Here is an 18,752-nt window from a genome sequence, read left to right as displayed (position 1 = left end):
CGTAGACTAAAAAAGTCACAAGACACCATGCCTACCCATAACCTTCGAAAGTGTCCGTCACCTATTCGAACCCTTTTCGTTCAGTTCCGTAAAGTCATAGGCATGACTAGGTAAATTTGCACTTGTTTTCACGGTGTGGACATAGCTCAGTCGGTTAGCTGTCAGGCTACCAATCCAAAGGTCGCGGGTTCGCGCCCGACGGATTCTCACAAAAAGATGTGACCTTCGGCAGTGATCATCTTCACGAGAAGTTGTGGTGCTGTATTCTAAAGGTACTCCGAATCCGGCTCCCCGAATCCAGTGCCGTAGCCAAGGGGGGCAGCAGCAGAACAATTTTCCTTGTAAAGGTTAACTGGAACTTGATACTTGTACAAATATCTTCATACATTGTACCCATGTCGGGAATCGAACCCGGGTCTTCGGCGTGACGAGCGAACGCTTTAACCACTAGGCTACCCGACCGCCCCCAAAATCTTTCAGATAAACTATCCCAGGCTACGAGAAAGAGCTCTGATTCGAGTCATATCGCCGGTGACTTCCTTCTCCAAAACTGAAAAGCCAAATGCTGTTCATAGAAAATAAACAACTGAGCCAAAATAGGAACTAAAGTATTGAATGTAGGTTGTGTTGCTATGCGTTTCAACTGCGTAACAGAATACCTTTCTTGTGTTACTGCGGGTGTCTTTTCTTCGGTGGCCATCTTGATGAGGAGACTGACTGAGTTGTAAGCCCGTGCACAATGTGTTGGAAGAAAAGCATGAAACTTCGCGCGTAATCTTTGTCACCTGGATACTCTCTAACCAGACCTCTTTTAGCACGTACAGAATATATCTTCATCATTAATATTACTTATGCAATAAACGTAGAAAGAGTTATGACATAGGTTGATGTATGTAGGAATTATTTAGGTGATAGTAAAAGTAAATGTTCCATAACATATGGATTTAGAGTATTTATCAGTCTACGCAAAAAGTCATGACGTCAGGACCTCTTTCACAGCGGCCATCATAAGGACCTCGTGGGATTGAATTTGTCCCGCATTGTTGAGGTATTTATATGTTTGTTGCATACCTATGGTGATGATATTAATATGTTTCACTCTCGTCACGTTTGTAATCACTAAGAACACTTCTTTGTTTGCTATCATGATAATATTGATGAAAGTAGGGAAGTGGCAGCTAGCACCATGCTTTTCCTCGTGGGTTGTGTTTTTCGGGTCAACATAAACATGAGCATGCTTGCCTAAAACGGAATGACGTACGTACCGCTGTCAAACATAAGAGATTTTATCAATTTTAGAATGTGTAAAACTCTTTAACTTTAACTCTTTGACACGATTTCTCAAATTAGTCAGTTAATCCTACCTAGTTGAGGTTATATTTAGAAACATGTTTTCTACAACTTAATATTCAGGAAATGTTACAGCCATTTATTCTTATATGACAGTATATATGTATGTCATACGAATTTTATCACGAAATAATTTGTACTTTTGATGGATGTTACTTTGATGTAAAAGGGGATGTTTACTTTTTATTGTAGAAACACAATTTGATCATCAGTCCCAGATCTATCAGTTAACATTCAGATGTACCATGAACATTATGTGTAACTTCTTTACATTTTTCTGCTGATTTTATTTCACATATCAAAAACAATATATGATAAAGTTAACTATAGTTATCATTAGCATTTTCATTACCATAGCAGCATGATGCAAACCTTACCTTATATGGTCATTGCTTGACAGGATAATATATCATCGGATCAACCTCATTCTAGTACATGTTGTATTGAGTTTGTTCTTCAATAGTGATTTTCACCAATTTTCTCATCTTGTGTCAAAGGGAATTATTTCTTTTATCTGTTGTTATTGAGACTTGTTGTTTTTCGTAAGGACTCCTTCAGTCATTAGTACATGTAATAAGTCTATTGTTTAATGCTGCAGAAGACATTAATATTCCAACGTAATCACAAGGACCTGTAAATCCATTCTGATAATATCAATAACATTTCCATTTTTTTGGGAATTACAATGACACAAATTGGCCAGGTTACATGTTGAAACGAACCAATTCTTATTTTCTATTAGTCTCTAGATAAACTATGAAGTACTGGGAATCTGTTTTGCTCTGGAATCCCAAAGTTTCAAGTGGCCAATTTCACGTGAAACTTCCTTGCTACTAGGGAATAGTAAGCCTAATAGAAATAATAGGTTAGGTATATTTGAGAAGAAACTTCAACTTTGTTGGAGAATTGCTGTACGTGACAACTGAGTGAATAATAATTATTGAATCTTTTTCTTACCTTTCAGGAACATGAATCCAGAGAAGCTAAAAGCTTTACAGGCTAAGGCCGATGCTGTTCGAATTGGGGGGAAGGTATGTGTTGACCAGTGTTCGTGTATCAATTAGTTCGACCAAAATGGTAATAGACCTATTTTTCTGAGTGTTTTAGAATGCTTCTTGCAGTTTAAGTATTCATGGGTAATCGATTCAATATGAACACTTCATGAGAACATTAGTCACTGTGCAGCTGTGACATATCTTCATACTCACAAGATTATTTCATGACTGGAATTGTATACAGTAACTACATACTTAGTGTGCAATTTGTGGAAGAACAATTTATTATCTGAAAATAAAATGATCTTATTTTTTATCTCAGGGAACTGCAAGGAGGAAAAAGAAGGTTATTCACAGAACAGCAACAACTGATGACAAAAAGTTACAGAGCTCTTTAAAGAAGCTCTCTGTTAATGTTATTCCAGGAATTGAAGAGGTTGGTATAAGTTCTAACATGTCTGACTTAAACCAATCCAATCTACCTCATTTGGCACCTAGTATCAACAACTGTTGCATGATTTTACCCCATGTCATTTTGGTAGCATTTCCGTGAAGCTGGCCCGACTGTCTAGTTAATACATATTTATTTCTTCAAATCCTCAGTCAGTTTTGCCATCATCAGTCAAAGTCTGTTGTCACTAAAGGTAGACTGTAGCCATAAAGTAGGGCTAGTAATGTAGGATGTGGCCACGCAATTGTCAATAGGACATTCCAAGGCAGAATTGGTCCACAATACCCCATGCTGGTTATCAAGGCTAATGGCAGACCTGATTCTGTGCATCCTGCCATGAAGGATGGGATCGTTGCTCTTGTCGTCGACCAATGTGCTTTCCTCAACCAGACTCCATTGTTTACAGGACAGTGTGATGTGAATTCAGTATCACTTTGGCATGAAACAGCACACACATAGACAGGCAACCCAGCTACAGTAGTCTTGTGTCAGAATAAGGTTCCCCGTACATGCTTGCCAGATCATCAGATGCATGTCCTGGCGGTTTGTCAACTTCTGTACCTGCCCATCTAAAAGACGCGAGTTGACACATCAAAGACAAAGATGTGGGTTGACGCTAAGCCAAAAAGGTTTAGTTGAAACCAATTACTGAATGAATCATGAGGTACGTTGTTTGTTTGCAGGTTAATATGATCAAAGATGATGGTAATGTGATCCACTTCAACAACCCCAAGGTTCAGGCTTCACTTGCTGCCAACACATTTGCAATCACCGGACATGCAGAAAATAAACGTAAGACATGACATGTATAATTGCATGTTTGAACTTTTATGAATGTTTTAGGTTGTTTACAACTTTGTTAATGATAGTCCAGGATTCTTTGTAAGAAAGCCTAGAAATAAAACAAACTGATACCTGGACAGAAGGGATGGTCAAGACATTTTGAGAAAATTTGTAAAATTACAAAAATCAATGTCAGATGACTGACTTATTGATGCCTGGCCACATTGTTTGGCTTGCTGTTTTTCAGAATCAGAATGGGAGTATGGAATTTACTTGGGGTACCTTGAAGGGTTTATGCATGAATCTCAACATACTATGTTTATGATAAGAGGCTTTTGTGTCATATGAACCATTGTCCAGCTGCTACAAGTAGGAGATAATAGTTGTCTTAATAGAAAATGATGCAGTTTTCCCTCCAGCATGCCCACTGATGCCAGAGACTTCACAGGGCATCTTACATTGCACTGGCATTGATGGCAATTGGCATGGCTCCAACCTAATCTAGAAATAAGGAAACTCTAAAATTACAAAAATCAATCTTATGTGACTAGTCTTAACTAGAATTTGATATCTTTATCTGAAATCGATGAATTGTTTGGGTAAAAAAAATTTTTATTAAAAAAAGATGGTGAAACAAGACCGTTGTCCAACATGATAATGTTGTTTCATCTGATGAGATGAGCAGGAAGTGAGCTGACCCCTGACAGAGATAGCCAGTAGATAATCATGTGTTCACTGTAAGTCAGTTAAAGTACACTTGTACAACACACAGAGAACCCTGTTGCAGTGTTTGTCCCTTCATGTTCATTTGCCCTGCCCCGCCCTGCAGAGTTGTGAAGATGTCCTGGTTACCAGGAATGATTGAACATGAATGCGAATTTGATAAGTTGAAAAGTTTAATGATAAGTTTTAAAGCATTCTTGTTCTGTATCGTTCATGTAAGTAACATAAAATGCAAACACTTGAATGATATTTTACTTTACTCAGAAATCCACATTAGAATTTGTCTTCAGCAACCCATGCTTGCTGTAAGAGGCAATTAACTGACTAGAGTTATTCACCAGTGAGAAGGTCAATGACTGACTTGATAATGCTGACTTTGCAGAAATAGCTGAAATGCTGCCAGGTATTCTCAACCAGCTCGGAGCAGAGAGCTTAAGTAGCCTGAAGAAGCTGGCATCAACTGTAGCAAATGGTGAGTCTTTTCTATAGAACAGAGGAGAGGAGAAGCACTTGAATAAGTGCGCCCAGCATCCTATAGTTGGTATTGGTGGGGTACTGCCCATGTATGGCTCTTCTACTTCTAGCATTTGAAAAACTCTGTAATTTCATCATTCTTGGAAATTGTTTAAATCAAATTGGAAAAGCATGTATATGGCTTATTTATGCCTTAAGCCACTGATTGGTCTGGATCTTGTTATAAATAGATCCTAAAGCCTTCAGCAACTGGTTTCTGTCGACGGTGATCTGAATATTTACTTTCATTACCTTTAAGAAAACAACGCGCAACATTTGAGTATGTAAGCCAGTCATATATTGATGTGATTGTTTTCCTTCAGCTGCTGGAGAGGGAGGGAAGACCTCGACGGGAGAAATCGACGATGATGATGATGTCCCAGGTTAGTCAATACTTGCCATGGCAATCTTGGTTTTGAATGTATCATATTTTCTATATTGATATATTTGAGATCTTTTATTGCCAACACATTGGCTGCTGTTCATATGGGCCATTTTAGAAGTTAGCCTGAAGGTTTTTGACACCCCAGGGTGTAGTTTGTTCAGTTTGTCTTCTAATTGGCGATATTGTGTAAGAAACATTAAGCCTTTTTTGTTTTCAGTGAACATGCCATATATCTGACGTGTGTAATTTTCAAATTTGTTTCCATTTTAGATCTTGTTGAAAATTTTGATGAACCATCTAAGGGTGAAGGTGTGTGAGGACTGGCCTGGCTGCCCGTGAACCAACTTTCATTTTGAGTGCTCCTAAATCCCAACAGTCGAGGCATGAGGCCACGTGTACAGTGCATATGTAAATCTATAAGACCTTCATCAATGTTCTGTTTTCTTATAGTTCTCTTGTCTTACTTGTGAAGCTTATGCATCGGGAGCACTTGAATTAAGTGTGACTGCTGCATTTTACCAATTATTTGTGGTATAATCAATTGCACTTGATTCAAGAGCTAACATACAGGAATAAAAGCCATATTCTTAATACATGTATTTGTTGTTGATCGGTTACTGTAACATTCAAGTATGATACATGATCATATCTTATACATGGTATGCAGAGGCCTTGAGACGTTTGCGTTAAAAGCAAAAATAGCTTGAAAAAGGCCTGGAATTCACACAAATTGCCTTGAAAGGCGTGGAATTAACAGTCAAAGTCAAGTCTTTTTCAATTTCGCTATGTTCATTATGTTCATATTTCCAAAGGGAAAACATTACCTACATAGAATGCGAAATATTGATAAAACGTTTTTTGTTTATTGAATCTAATCTGTTCAAGGATTACCAAACTCTGTTCAGTTTTAGGTTATTAAACCTGTTAAAAGTATGTCATGTTTTCATTATTAGGGCCTTAAGTCTGTGTGCAAATTTGGTGACTGAAACTCTGAACCCGTCATGCCAAGGTGGAACAACTGAACAGACCTATGGATCTTGTCTCAGATGGCTAGTGATGTCAGGAGACTATGGCATTTGGAAATTTTTTAGGATACTCCCAACTTTTGATGCTCTACTTTATCATTACTTGATTTGAATAAAATCTTTGGGGTATTTTGGACATGAACCAATCTATTTAATTTGGGCAAGAAGGCAGCTACGCATTGGGACTACCCAGCATTCCATCATGGTGACAGTCTGTCTTGGCGGGCGTGGCTTATGTGTTCGCATTTATTAAAGATGAAAGCAATAGTAATTGACACATTCAGCCAATCAGATGGCATGAATTACAATGAACACTAATTATGTACATGCATAAAGTATATACATAGATTACTTTAGGGTCTTTGAACAATTTATGAAGACAGGCCAGCACTATGATGCAACAATCAGATGGCCACTGTAACAAACCCATTGATGGACACCTGTCATTTGTATGTCGCGTCCATAGCCATGAACACTGCCTGCTGAACATGAGCAGGTTCCACTTGAATTGGCCGTGATAACATCGTGATATTGGAAAACCAACTTTTGCTGGTCAGGGGTTAAACCCCAGATTTGCCCCAGTATCTAAGGATGACAAATTAAACTCTTCGTAGACAATGAAGTCTAGAGAGGCAGGAACAAAAAAGAGCTGATTGTTGGCAAGATAAAAATTGTCAGATTTTGACAATAAGCAAAAATAGTTGTGTTATATTGTAGTGTGAGTTTTGTACCATGTAATGCATGCACCCTCAGCAGTGTGTCTGGCCCTTCTCTTAAAGTGAGTGAACACCGTACGCTCCAGACCACAGTATTTCCTCCAGACCACAGCAGCCTGCAACTCAAATCTGCATCAGACCAGTGACTGAAAGCATGATCACTGATCTACCTGGCCAGTCACAATGGCATGTTGTTTAACGCCACACTCAGCAATATTCCAGCTATATGACTGCGGCCTGTACAGTAAGTAATTAAGTCTGGACCAGACAATCCAGTGATTGACAACATGAAAATCGATCCACACAAATGGGATCGATGACACTAAGTCAGCAAGCCCAACACCCGATACTGTTAGTCGCCTCAAACGACAAGCATAGTCACTTTTTACAGCAAGCATGGGTTGCAATCTGTGCTGTTGACTGTGTGCCTTCATACCTTGTGGCATGGATCATTGCTCATAATCATTGGTTTATCTGGTCCAGACTTAAAGGCTGTCTTATTGCTGTGTGCCCTAATAAACAACAAACCAATCAAACAAGAGTAGTATTTGTTGTATTAGCTAATATGTAAAACAGTTATGACATTTTGCTAATTAAATGTTCAGCTTGATGATCTTGCATGAAATCATAACCTGTTTCTGTATTTGCTGGTACACATGTATGTGTTTTGATCCCCTTCTTGGTGTACTGAAATAATATCTGTGTGAATGTGGACCCACAGAATATCATTATGTCAGTAGTCGGACCTTGATATAGCACCAACACAATGTACAAGTCCAGAACACGACAGCTCTCACATGGGATCATGTTTTCCTCCACTCAAACACAGACGTGTGCCAGTGAACCGAGTGTGTTAGTCTGCCTTGATACCATGAACAACAAAGTCTCCAGGGGAATGTTCTGTAACATCAACACTTTAGCACCATGTGCAACAGCATTGTCAGCCACAACTGCATCCAGTGCTTCGCTGCATGAGTTCTTCCCTCATTCATCCCTTCCTTCCTTCCAGGCTTGGACTCTCCACGCTACCTCTCCTCCTCCTCGTCTGTGTAGAGATTCTCCGACTCGTACTTGAGTTCCTCTAAGTACTCATTGATATTCTGTATCCTTTCACTCACTCTGGAAGAAAAATGAGAAGTAAAACTTTTGAATATTACACAAACCACATGACCGAAAGTGAGAACGAATGGTTACTTGCCCTGCTGTCCGTGACTGTAGCCAGTACATTCGTCTGCTGTCTGTGACATGCTGCACCAGTGTGTCCAGTACATAGTCTGCTTTGAGTGACATCATACTGCACAAGTGTGGCCTGTACATAGTCTGCTTTGGGTGACATCACACTGCACCAGTGTGGCCAGTACATACGTCTACTGTCTGTGACATCACACTGCACCAGTGTGGTCTGTACATACGTCTGCTGTCTGGGACATCACGCTGCACCTGTGTGTCCAGTACATACGTCTGCTGTCTGGGACATCACGCTGCACCTGTGTGTCCAGTACATACGTCTGCTGTCTGTGACATCACGCTGCACCAGTGTGGCCAGTACATACGTCTGCTGTCTGTGACGTCATGCTGCACCTGTGTGGCCAGTACATACGTCTGCTGTCTGTGACATTACGCTGCACCAGTGTGGCCAGTACATACGTCTGCTGTCTGTGACATCACGCTGCACCAGTGTGGCCAGTACATACGTCTGCTGTCTGTGACATCACGCTGCACCTGTGTGGCCAGTACATACGTCTGCTGTCTGGGACATCACGCTGCACCTGTGTGGCCAGTACATACGTCTGCTGTCTGGGACATCACGCTGCACCAGTGTGGCCAGTACATACGTCTGCTGTCTGTGACATCACGCTGCACCAGTGTGGCCAGTACATACGTCTGCTGTCTGTGACATCACGCTGCACCAGTGTGGCCAGTACATACGTCTGCTGTCTGTGACATCACGCTGCACCTGTGTGGCCAGTACATACGTCTGCTGTCTGTGACATCACGCTGCACCTGTGTGGCCAGTACATACGTCTGCTGTCTGTGACATCACGCTGTACCTGTGTGGCCAGTACATACGTCTGCTGTCTGTGACATCACGCTGTACCTGTGTGGCCAGTACATACGTCTGCTGTCTGTGACATCATGCTGCACCTGTGTGGCCAGTACATACGTCTGCTGTCTGCTGTCTGTCACATCACGCTGCACCAGTGTGGCCAGTACATACGTCTGCTGTCTGTCACATCACGCTGCACCAGTGTGGCCAGTACATATGTCTGCTGTCTGCTGTCTGTGACATCACGCTGCACCAGTGTGGCCAGTACATACGTCTGCTGTCTGCTGTCTGTGACATCACGCTGCGACAGTGTGGCCTGTACATACGTCTGCTGTCTGCTGTCTGTGACATCACACTGCACCAGTGTGGCCAGTACATACGTCTGCTGTCTGTGACATCACGCTGCACCAGTGTGGCCAGTACATATGTCTGCTGTCTGCTGTCTGTGACATCACGCTGCACCAGTGTGGCCAGTACATACGTCTGCTGTCTGTCACATCACGCTGCACCAGTGTGGCCAGTACATATGTCTGCTGTCTGCTGTCTGTGACATCACGCTGCACCTGTGTGGCCAGTACATATGTCTGGGCAGTCTAGTCAGTGGTTGATATGACTATGACACAAATGTCAGGAAACCAAATTATATCTTTTGACAAACATGAGATACTGGGGACCTATTCTAACCCTGATCTTCACGGGGGACCAACATGAGCTACTGGGGACCTATTCTAACCCTGGATCACCACGGGGGACCAACATGAACTACTGGGGACCTATTCTAACCCTGATCACTACGGGGTACCAACATGAGCTACTGGGAACCACTGGGGACCTGTTCTAACCCTGATCATCGCGGGGGACCAACATGAGCTACTGGGAACCACTGGGGACCTGTTCTAACCCTGATCATCGCGGGGGACCAACATGAGCTACTGGGAACCACTGGGGACCTGTTCTAACCCTGATCATTGCTGGGGACCAACATGAGCTACTGGGGACCACTGGGGACCTGTTATAACCCTGATCATCGCGGGGGACCAACATGAGCTACTGGGGACCACTGGGGACCTGTTCTAACCCTGATCATCGCGGGGGACCCATATGAGATACTGGGGACCTGTTCTAACCCTGATCACCGCGGGGGACCCATATGAGATACTGGGGACCTGTTCTAACCCAGATCATCGCGGGGGACCAACATGAGATACTGGGGACCTGTTCTAACCCTGATCACCGCGGGGGACCCATATGAGATACTGGGGACCTGTTCTAACCCTGATCACCGCGGGGGACCCATATGAGATACTGGGGACCTGTTCTAACCCTGATCACCGCGGGGGACCCATATGAGATACTGGGGACCTGTTCTAACCCTGATCACCGCGGGGGACCCATATGAGATACTGGGGACCTGTTCTAACCCTGATCACCGCGGGGGACCCATATGAGATACTGGGGACCTGTTCTAACCCTGATCACCGCGGGGGACCCATATGAGATACTGGGGACCTGTTCTAACCCTGATCCCCGCGGGGGACCCATATGAGATACTAGTAACCCTGATCATCGCGGGGAACCAACATGAGCTACTGGGGACCTATTCTAACCCTGATCACAACGGGGGACCCATATGAGATACTGGGGACCTGTTCTAACCCTGATCACAACAGGACATGTGAGCGAGTGAGTATGGTTTTATGCTGCTTTTAGCAATATTCCTTCCTTCCACAGGGGAACACAAGAAATGGGCTTCACACATTGAACCCACGTCTGGAATCGAACCCGGGTTATCAGCGTGACAAGCGAACGCTTTAACCACTAGGCTACCCGACAGCCCCTTGGAACACATGAGATACTGGGGACCTATTCTAACCCTGATCACCGCGGGGGACCCACATGAGATACTGGGGACCTATTCTAACCCATGAGCACAACCCATGAGCACAAAGACATGTTGTGAGAGTAATACAACTTGTCACTCACTTCAGTTTCAGCTCCACTACTTCTGCCTTGTAGCATTCATCGGTGGGATGGTCCACAGCGTTCTGCTGGGCAATCTGGAGACTAGCCGTCTGCAACATGGATGGGATGTTGAGAAACTCCTGTGTCCAGATGAGGTCTTGCACACCTTTGACTCTATCTTGTGTGTAGTAGACATAGGTGTGTGACCCTCTTGTGGGGAGTAGGGGGGTAATGTAGATGTGGGGCCAGAGTAGGGGGGTAATGTAGATGTGGGGCCAGAGTAGGGGTGTTAATGTAGATGTGGGGTCAGAGTAGGGGTGTTAATGTAGATGTGGGGCCAGAGCAGGGATTTAAATGTAGATGTGGGGCCAAAGTAGGGGTGTTAACGTAGATGTGGGGCCAGAGCAGGGAGTGTTGAAGTAGATGTCGGGCCAGAGTAGGGGTGTTAACGTAGATGTGGGGCCAGAGTAGGGGTGTTTATGTAGATGTGGGGCCAGACTTCGGTGTAGGGGTGTTAAAGTAGAGTATAATCTCATTATGTAATCTGCGATCCAGTCATCGCAGGATAAAAGCGGGTATTACCAGTTCCAGCTTGTTCCTCTCCTCATCTTGCACCTGGTCCAGGATGTTTGCAATCTGGTTCAGGTTACAAACATTCGCCAACCTGTCCTTCACCCCGATCACATCCTGAGAGATCTTCTGGAAGGTCTCCGTGATCTCATGGACCAGCTGCCGGTACATGTTGAAGTTGTAATTGGGGGCTCCCTTCAAATACGCTTGGAAACCCCTGGAACAGAGTCTTACTCTCAAACCAAACAAAACTTGGCTCTAAACATAATTTTCAGTCGAGTTTAGTGTTAATATATGTACTATCACTAGCTGAGCTTACTAGAATTTTACTAGACTCAGGCTTCAGACTAGTGGTTAAAGTCGCAGACAGTGATTTTTGACTGGGATCCTGTCTACACAATGGACAGGTGTTAGTTACTGTTGGCTCAGGTCAACCAGATTATTATGATGACAGACTGGCAACTGATCTCCCTGGGGGTTTGCATTATGAATGAGGTAATGGGACCTATACTGCCGTGTAATCACCAAAGAGTGAGTTAATGTTGTTTCGGATGACAGTCAGAACATTATTAAGTCTGGGCCTGGCAAACAAATGCATTAACAACATGAGCAACAATTTTCCCTAGGAGGTGTGACAAGCATGGGATAGGTCACACATATAATCACCTGCAACCTCATTCATCATCTCTTACAAGCATGGGATAGGTCACACATATAATCACCTGCAACCTCATTCATCATCTCTTACAAGCATGGGATAGGTCACACATATAATCACCTGCAACCTCATTCATCATCTCTTACAAGCATGGGATAGGTCACACATATAATCACCTGCAACCTCATTCATCATCTCTTACAAGCATGGGACAGGTCACACATATAATCACCTGCAACCTCATTCATCATCTCTTACAAGCATGGGACAGGTCACACATATAATCACCTGCAACCTCATTCATCATCTCTTACAAGCATGGGATAGGTCACACATATAATCACCTGCAACCTCATTCATCATCTCTTACAAGCATGGGATAGGTCACACATATAATCACCTGCTACCTCATTCATCATCTCTTACAAGCATGGGACAGGTCACACATATAATCACCTGCAACCTCATTCATCATCTCTTACAAGCATGGGATAGGTCACACATATAATCACCTGCAACCTCATTCATCATCTCTTACAAGCATGGGATAGGTCACACATATAATCACCTGCTACCTCATTCATCATCTCTTACAAGCATGGGATAGGTCACACATATAATCACCTGCAACCTCATTCATCATCTCTTACAAGCATGGGATAGGTCACACATATAATCACCTGCAACCTCATTCATCATCTCTTACAAGCATGGGACAGGTCACACATATAATCACCTGCAACCTCATTCATCATCTCTTACAAGCATGGGATAGGTCACACATATAATCACCTGCTACCTCATTCATCATCTCTTACAAGCATGGGATAGGTCACACATATAATCACCTGCAACCTCATTCATCATCTCTTACAAGCATGGGATAGGTCACACATATAATCACCTGCAACCTCATTTATCATCTCTTACAAGCATGGGATAGGTCACACATATAATCAACTGCAACCTCATTTATCATCTCTTACAAGCATGGGATAGGTCACACATATAATCACCTGCAACCTCATTTATCATCTCTTACAAGCATGGGATAGGTCACACATATAATCACCTGCAACCTCATTCATCATCTCTTACAAGCATGGGATAGGTCACACATATAATCACCTGCAACCTCATTCATCATCTCTTACAAGCATGGGATAGGTCACACATATAATCACCTGCAACCTCATTCATCATCTCTTACAAGCATGGGATAGGTCACACATATAATCACCTGCAACCTCATTCATCATCTCTTACAAGCATGGGACAGGTCACACATATAATCACCTGCAACCTCATTCATCATCTCTTACAAGCATGGGACAGGTCACACATATAATCACCTGCAACCTCATTCATCATCTCTTACAAGCATGGGATAGGTCACACATATAATCACCTGCAACCTCATTCATCATCTCTTACAAGCATGGGATAGGTCACACATATAATCACCTGCAACCTCATTCATCATCTCTTACAAGCATGGGATAGGTCACACATATAATCACCTGCAACCTCATTCATCATCTCTTACAAGCATGGGATAGGTCACACATATAATCACCTGCTACCTCATTCATCATCTCTTACAAGCATGGGATAGGTCACACATATAATCACCTGCAACCTCATTCATCATCTCTTACAAGCATGGGATAGGTCACACATATAATCACCTGCAACCTCATTCATCATCTCTTACAAGCATGGGACAGGTCACACATATAATCACCTGCAACCTCATTCATCATCTCTTACAAGCATGGGATAGGTCACACATATAATCACCTGCTACCTCATTCATCATCTCTTACAAGCATGGGATAGGTCACACATATAATCACATGCAACCTCATTCATCATCTCTTACAAGCATGGGATAGGTCACACATATAATCACCTGCAACCTCATTTATCATCTCTTACAAGCATGGGATAGGTCACACATATAATCAACTGCAACCTCATTTATCATCTCTTACAAGCATGGGATAGGTCACACATATAATCACCTGCAACCTCATTTATCATCTCTTACAAGCATGGGATAGGTCACACATATAATCACCTGCAACCTCATTCATCATCTCTTACAAGCATGGGATAGGTCACACATATAATCACCTGCAACCTCATTCATCATCTCTTACAAGCATGGGATAGGTCACACATATAATCACCTGCAACCTCATTCATCATCTCTTACAAGCATGGGACAGGTCACACATATAATCACCTGCAACCTCATTTATCATCTCTTACAAGCATGGGATAGGTCACACATATAATCACCTGCAACCTCATTTATCATCTCTTACAAGCATGGGATAGGTCACACATATAATCACCTGCAACCTCATTCATCATCTCTTACAAGCATGGGATAGGTCACACATATAATCACCTGCAACCTCATTTATCATCTCTTACAAGCATGGGATAGGTCACACATATAATCACCTGCAACCTCATTCATCATCTCTTACAAGCATGGGATAGGTCACACATATAATCACCTGCAACCTCATTTATCATCTCTTACAAGCATGGGATAGGTCACACATATAATCACCTGCAACCTCATTCATCATCTCTTACAAGCATGGGATAGGTCACACATATAATCACCTGCAACCTCATTCATCATCTCTTACAAGCATGGGATAGGTCACACATATAATCACCTGCAACCTCATTCATCATCTCTTACAAGCATGGGATAGGTCACACTTATAATCACCTGCAACCTCATTCATCATCTCTTACAAGCATGGGATAGGTCACACATATAATCACCTGCAACCTCATTCATCATCTCTTACAAGCATGGGACAGGTCACACATATAATCACCTGCAACCTCATTCATCATCTCTTACAAGCATGGGATAGGTCACACATATAATCACCTGCAACCTCATTCATCATCTCTTACAAGCATGGGATAGGTCACACATATAATCACCTGCAACCTCATTCATCATCTCTTACAAGCATGGGATAGGTCACACATATAATCACCTGCAACCTCATTCATCATCTCTTACAAGCATGGGATAGGTCACACATATAATCACCTGCTACCTCATTCATCATCTCTTACAAGCATGGGATAGGTCACACATATAATCACCTGCAACCTCATTCATCATCTCTTACAAGCATGGGATAGGTCACACATATAATCACCTGCAACCTCATTCATCATCTCTTACAAGCATGGGACAGGTCACACATATAATCACCTGCAACCTCATTCATCATCTCTTACAAGCATGGGATAGGTCACACATATAATCACCTGCTACCTCATTCATCATCTCTTACAAGCATGGGATAGGTCACACATATAATCACCTGCAACCTCATTCATCATCTCTTACAAGCATGGGATAGGTCACACATATAATCACCTGCAACCTCATTTATCATCTCTTACAAGCATGGGATAGGTCACACATATAATCACCTGCAACCTCATTTATCATCTCTTACAAGCATGGGATAGGTCACACATATAATCACCTGCAACCTCATTTATCATCTCTTACAAGCATGGGATAGGTCACACATATAATCACCTGCAACCTCATTCATCATCTCTTACAAGCATGGGATAGGTCACACATATAATCACCTGCAACCTCATTCATCATCTCTTACAAGCATGGGATAGGTCACACATATAATCACCTGCAACCTCATTCATCATCTCTTACAAGCATGGGACAGGTCACACATATAATCACCTGCAACCTCATTCATCATCTCTTACAAGCATGGGATAGGTCACACATATAATCACCTGCAACCTCATTCATCATCTCTTACAAGCATGGGATAGGTCACACATATAATCACCTGCAACCTCATTCATCATCTCTTACAAGCATGGGATAGGTCACACATATAATCACCTGCAACCTCATTCATCATCTCTTACAAGCATGGGATAGGTCACACATATAATCACCTGCAACCTCATTCATCATCTCTTACAAGCATGGGATAGGTCACACATATAATCACCTGCAACCTCATTTATCATCTCTTACAAGCATGGGATAGGTCACACATATAATCACCTGCAACCTCATTCATCATCTCTTACAAGCATGGGATAGGTCACACATATAATCACCTGCAACCTCATTTATCATCTCTTACAAGCATGGGATAGGTCACACATATAATCACCTGCAACCTCATTCATCATCTCTTACAAGCATGGGATAGGTCACACATATAATCACCTGCAACCTCATTCATCATCTCTTACAAGCATGGGATAGGTCACACATATAATCACCTGCAACCTCATTCATCATCTCTTACAATCATGGGATAGGTCACACATATAATCACCTGCAACCTCATTTATCATCTCTTACAAGCATGGGATAGGTCACACATATAATCAACTGCAACCTCATTTATCATCTCTTACAAGCATGGGATAGGTCACACATATAATCACCTGCAACCTCATTTATCATCTCTTACAAGCATGGGATAGGTCACACATATAATCACCTGCAACCTCATTCATCATCTCTTACAAGCATGGGATAGGTCACACATATAATCACCTGCAACCTCATTCATCATCTCTTACAAGCATGGGATAGGTCACACATATAATCACCTGCAACCTCATTCATCATCTCTTACAAGCATGGGATAGGTCACACATATAATCACCTGCAACCTCATTTATCATCTCTTACAAGCATGGGATAGGTCACACATATAATCACCTGCAACCTCATTTATCATCTCTTACAAGCATGGGATAGGTCACACATATAATCACCTGCAACCTCATTTATCATCTCTTACAAGCATGGGATAGGTCACACATATAATCACCTGCAACCTCATTCATCATCTCTTACAAGCATGGGATAGGTCACACATATAATCAACTGCAACCTCATTTATCATCTCTTACAAGCATGGGATAGGTCACACATATAATCACCTGCAACCTCATTTATCATCTCTTACAAGCATGGGATAGGTCACACATATAATCACCTGCAACCTCATTCATCATCTCTTACAAGCATGGGATAGGTCACACATATAATCACCTGCAACCTCATTCATCATCTCTTACAAGCATGGGATAGGTCACACATATAATCACCTGCAACCTCATTCATCATCTCTTACAAGCATGGGATAGGTCACACATATAATCACCTGCAACCTCATTCATCATCTCTTACAAGCATGGGATAGGTCACACATATAATCACCTGCAACCTCATTCATCATCTCTTACAAGCATGGGATAGGTCACACATATAATCACCTGCAACCTCATTTATCATCTCTTACAAGCATGGGATAGGTCACACATATAATCACCTGCAACCTCATTCATCATCTCTTACAAGCATGGGATAGGTCACACATATAATCACCTGCAACCTCATTCATCATCTCTTACAAGCATGGGATACTGGGCACTGTCCCAGGCACAGTGATCCCTGATCTGGTATTGATGTGAAAGTTGTGCAGCATTCAGACTCTACACAAGTTTAAGTAAGGCCCTGAACTTTTAATGTGTGCTCCAATCATTGCAATCGTGTTCAGCCTTCAAGTTAAAAATTACTTTTAAACTGATTTATTTGTTCTCAACAAGTGTCTTCTCCAATATGCTTTGAAAGAAATTTCACAACTTATCCTTTGCAAATTATACCTGTCCTAAAAATGAATCTACATATTTTTCGGCAATTGCCCCTAGGAACATACTCATCAAATAGTAGATATGTCTGGACTCGCTCAGCTTGTAAATCATAGAATCTTCTCAGCAAAGGTCGGGGACTCGCTGCAGTCATCTCATCCATGGGTGTTGAATTATCAACCTGAAAATGAAGAACAATAATCAGTGATGTCCTCTCCTAGTATTCTAGTAATGCAGTCCATTGCAGATAGGGAATACCACCACTGGTGTCAAACTACTTGTTATCAATACCTAACATTAGGTTCAAAGTGAAATGTAACCCTCACAGTTGGTGTTCGATTTACATTTGAAGGTAAGATATAAATTTCCATTTGCAGGTTATTGACATCGAGCAATCATTTAACCCACATATCCCATTAGTCACATGAAATGTTGACATGCACGCACGCACACACTCCCTCGCACACACACAACATTGCTCTTGGCCCATGTACAGATAACACTTGGCCCATGTACAGATAACACTTCTTCTGGTGTAGCTACGTAGTCCCTGCCGCATCACGTTCACTCAGACAAAGCAAGGGTCTCGTTCTATGTTTCGTTCTGGTGTTGTTCATCACTTTATTCAGCTATGATAATTCAATATGCAGTCAAATCATTTGCACTGATTAACTGAGTACACAGGAAAATGCTGTCATTCTTAAAGAAAACAGCTATTGCGTGAAATATGTGGAAAATGTTTCGCCATATACCTCCATCCTCCAAATTGCTGTGTCATTCACAGTTATCTGCCCTTTTTTTGATCGGTCCGGAAACGACATATGATTTCTTTATATTCATTTTGTGTGTGTTATGATAGGTTCATTGCGAT

General features: G+C 42.2%; 3 protein-coding genes across 10 annotated transcripts in view; 1 reads left to right on the top strand and 2 right to left on the bottom strand.

The window, feature by feature from the left end:
• Positions 1-808, bottom strand: part of LOC125382156 (histone-binding protein N1/N2-like) — a 30,784-nt gene extending 29,976 nt beyond the window's left edge. For all 4 annotated transcript variants that reach the window (XM_048400634.1, XM_048400631.1, XM_048400632.1 and 1 more), the window contains exon 1: positions 660-808. In XM_048400634.1, coding sequence (XP_048256591.1) covers positions 660-700 — 41 coding nt within the window. In that variant the 5' untranslated portion in view covers positions 701-808. The remainder of the gene's footprint in view (positions 1-659) is intronic.
• Positions 809-914: 106 nt separating this feature from the next.
• LOC125382159 (transcription factor BTF3 homolog 4-like) lies at positions 915-5,791 on the top strand. The gene is made up of 7 exons (XM_048400640.1): positions 915-1,048; positions 2,315-2,381; positions 2,668-2,781; positions 3,480-3,588; positions 4,685-4,774; positions 5,139-5,198; positions 5,471-5,791. The coding sequence occupies exons 2-7, from the start codon at positions 2,319-2,321 to the stop codon at positions 5,515-5,517; spliced, it is 483 nt and encodes a 160-aa protein (XP_048256597.1). The 5' UTR covers positions 915-1,048; positions 2,315-2,318; the 3' UTR covers positions 5,518-5,791.
• Positions 5,792-7,478: 1,687 nt separating this feature from the next.
• Positions 7,479-18,664, bottom strand: LOC125382158 (required for excision 1-B domain-containing protein-like). Of its 5 annotated transcripts, none has more exons than XR_007222376.1 (6): positions 18,634-18,664; positions 17,950-18,062; positions 11,533-11,737; positions 10,972-11,060; positions 9,350-9,551; positions 7,479-9,086 (listed from the first exon to the last, which is right to left on the bottom strand). XR_007222376.1 is itself a non-coding variant. In XM_048400638.1 (5 exons), the coding sequence occupies exons 1-5, from the start codon at positions 18,637-18,639 to the stop codon at positions 9,482-9,484; spliced, it is 483 nt and encodes a 160-aa protein (XP_048256595.1). In that variant the 5' UTR covers positions 18,640-18,664; the 3' UTR covers positions 7,479-9,481. The 5 variants fall into 5 exon arrangements, 3 of the variants coding, with proteins under 3 accessions (XP_048256595.1, XP_048256596.1, XP_048256594.1); XR_007222377.1 differs by having other exon boundaries at positions 8,880-8,945; XM_048400638.1 differs by having other exon boundaries at positions 7,479-9,551.
• Between the last annotated feature and the right edge of the window lie 88 nt (positions 18,665-18,752).

This window comes from Haliotis rufescens, unplaced genomic scaffold (assembly GCF_023055435.1).
Source record: "Haliotis rufescens isolate VD_foot unplaced genomic scaffold, xgHalRufe1.0.p SCAF_2, whole genome shotgun sequence".
NCBI classification, from domain to species: Eukaryota; Metazoa; Mollusca; class Gastropoda; order Lepetellida; family Haliotidae; genus Haliotis; species Haliotis rufescens.
Note: the sequence above shows the minus strand (reverse complement) of the source record. Positions and strands in the feature narration are given on the sequence as shown.

Excerpts from the sequence above, each read along its gene's own strand:
- LOC125382158 (XM_048400637.1), bottom strand. Across the intron at positions 11,061-11,532 it reads AGAGGAACAAGCTGGAACTG|ACGGCTAGTCTCCAGATTGC; the intron begins GTAATACCCGCT and ends TCCATGTTGCAG. Across the intron at positions 8,061-10,971 it reads GTAGTGGAGCTGAAACTGAA|AGTGAGTGAAAGGATACAGA; the intron begins GTGAGTGACAAG and ends TTTTTCTTCCAG.
- LOC125382159 (XM_048400640.1), top strand. The coding sequence starts at position 2,319 with ATGAATCCAGAGAAGCTAAAAGCTTTACAGGCTAAGGCCGATGCTGTT. Across the intron at positions 2,382-2,667 it reads CTGTTCGAATTGGGGGGAAG|GGAACTGCAAGGAGGAAAAA; the intron begins GTATGTGTTGAC and ends TTTTTATCTCAG. Across the intron at positions 3,589-4,684 it reads CGGACATGCAGAAAATAAAC|AAATAGCTGAAATGCTGCCA; the intron begins GTAAGACATGAC and ends CTGACTTTGCAG.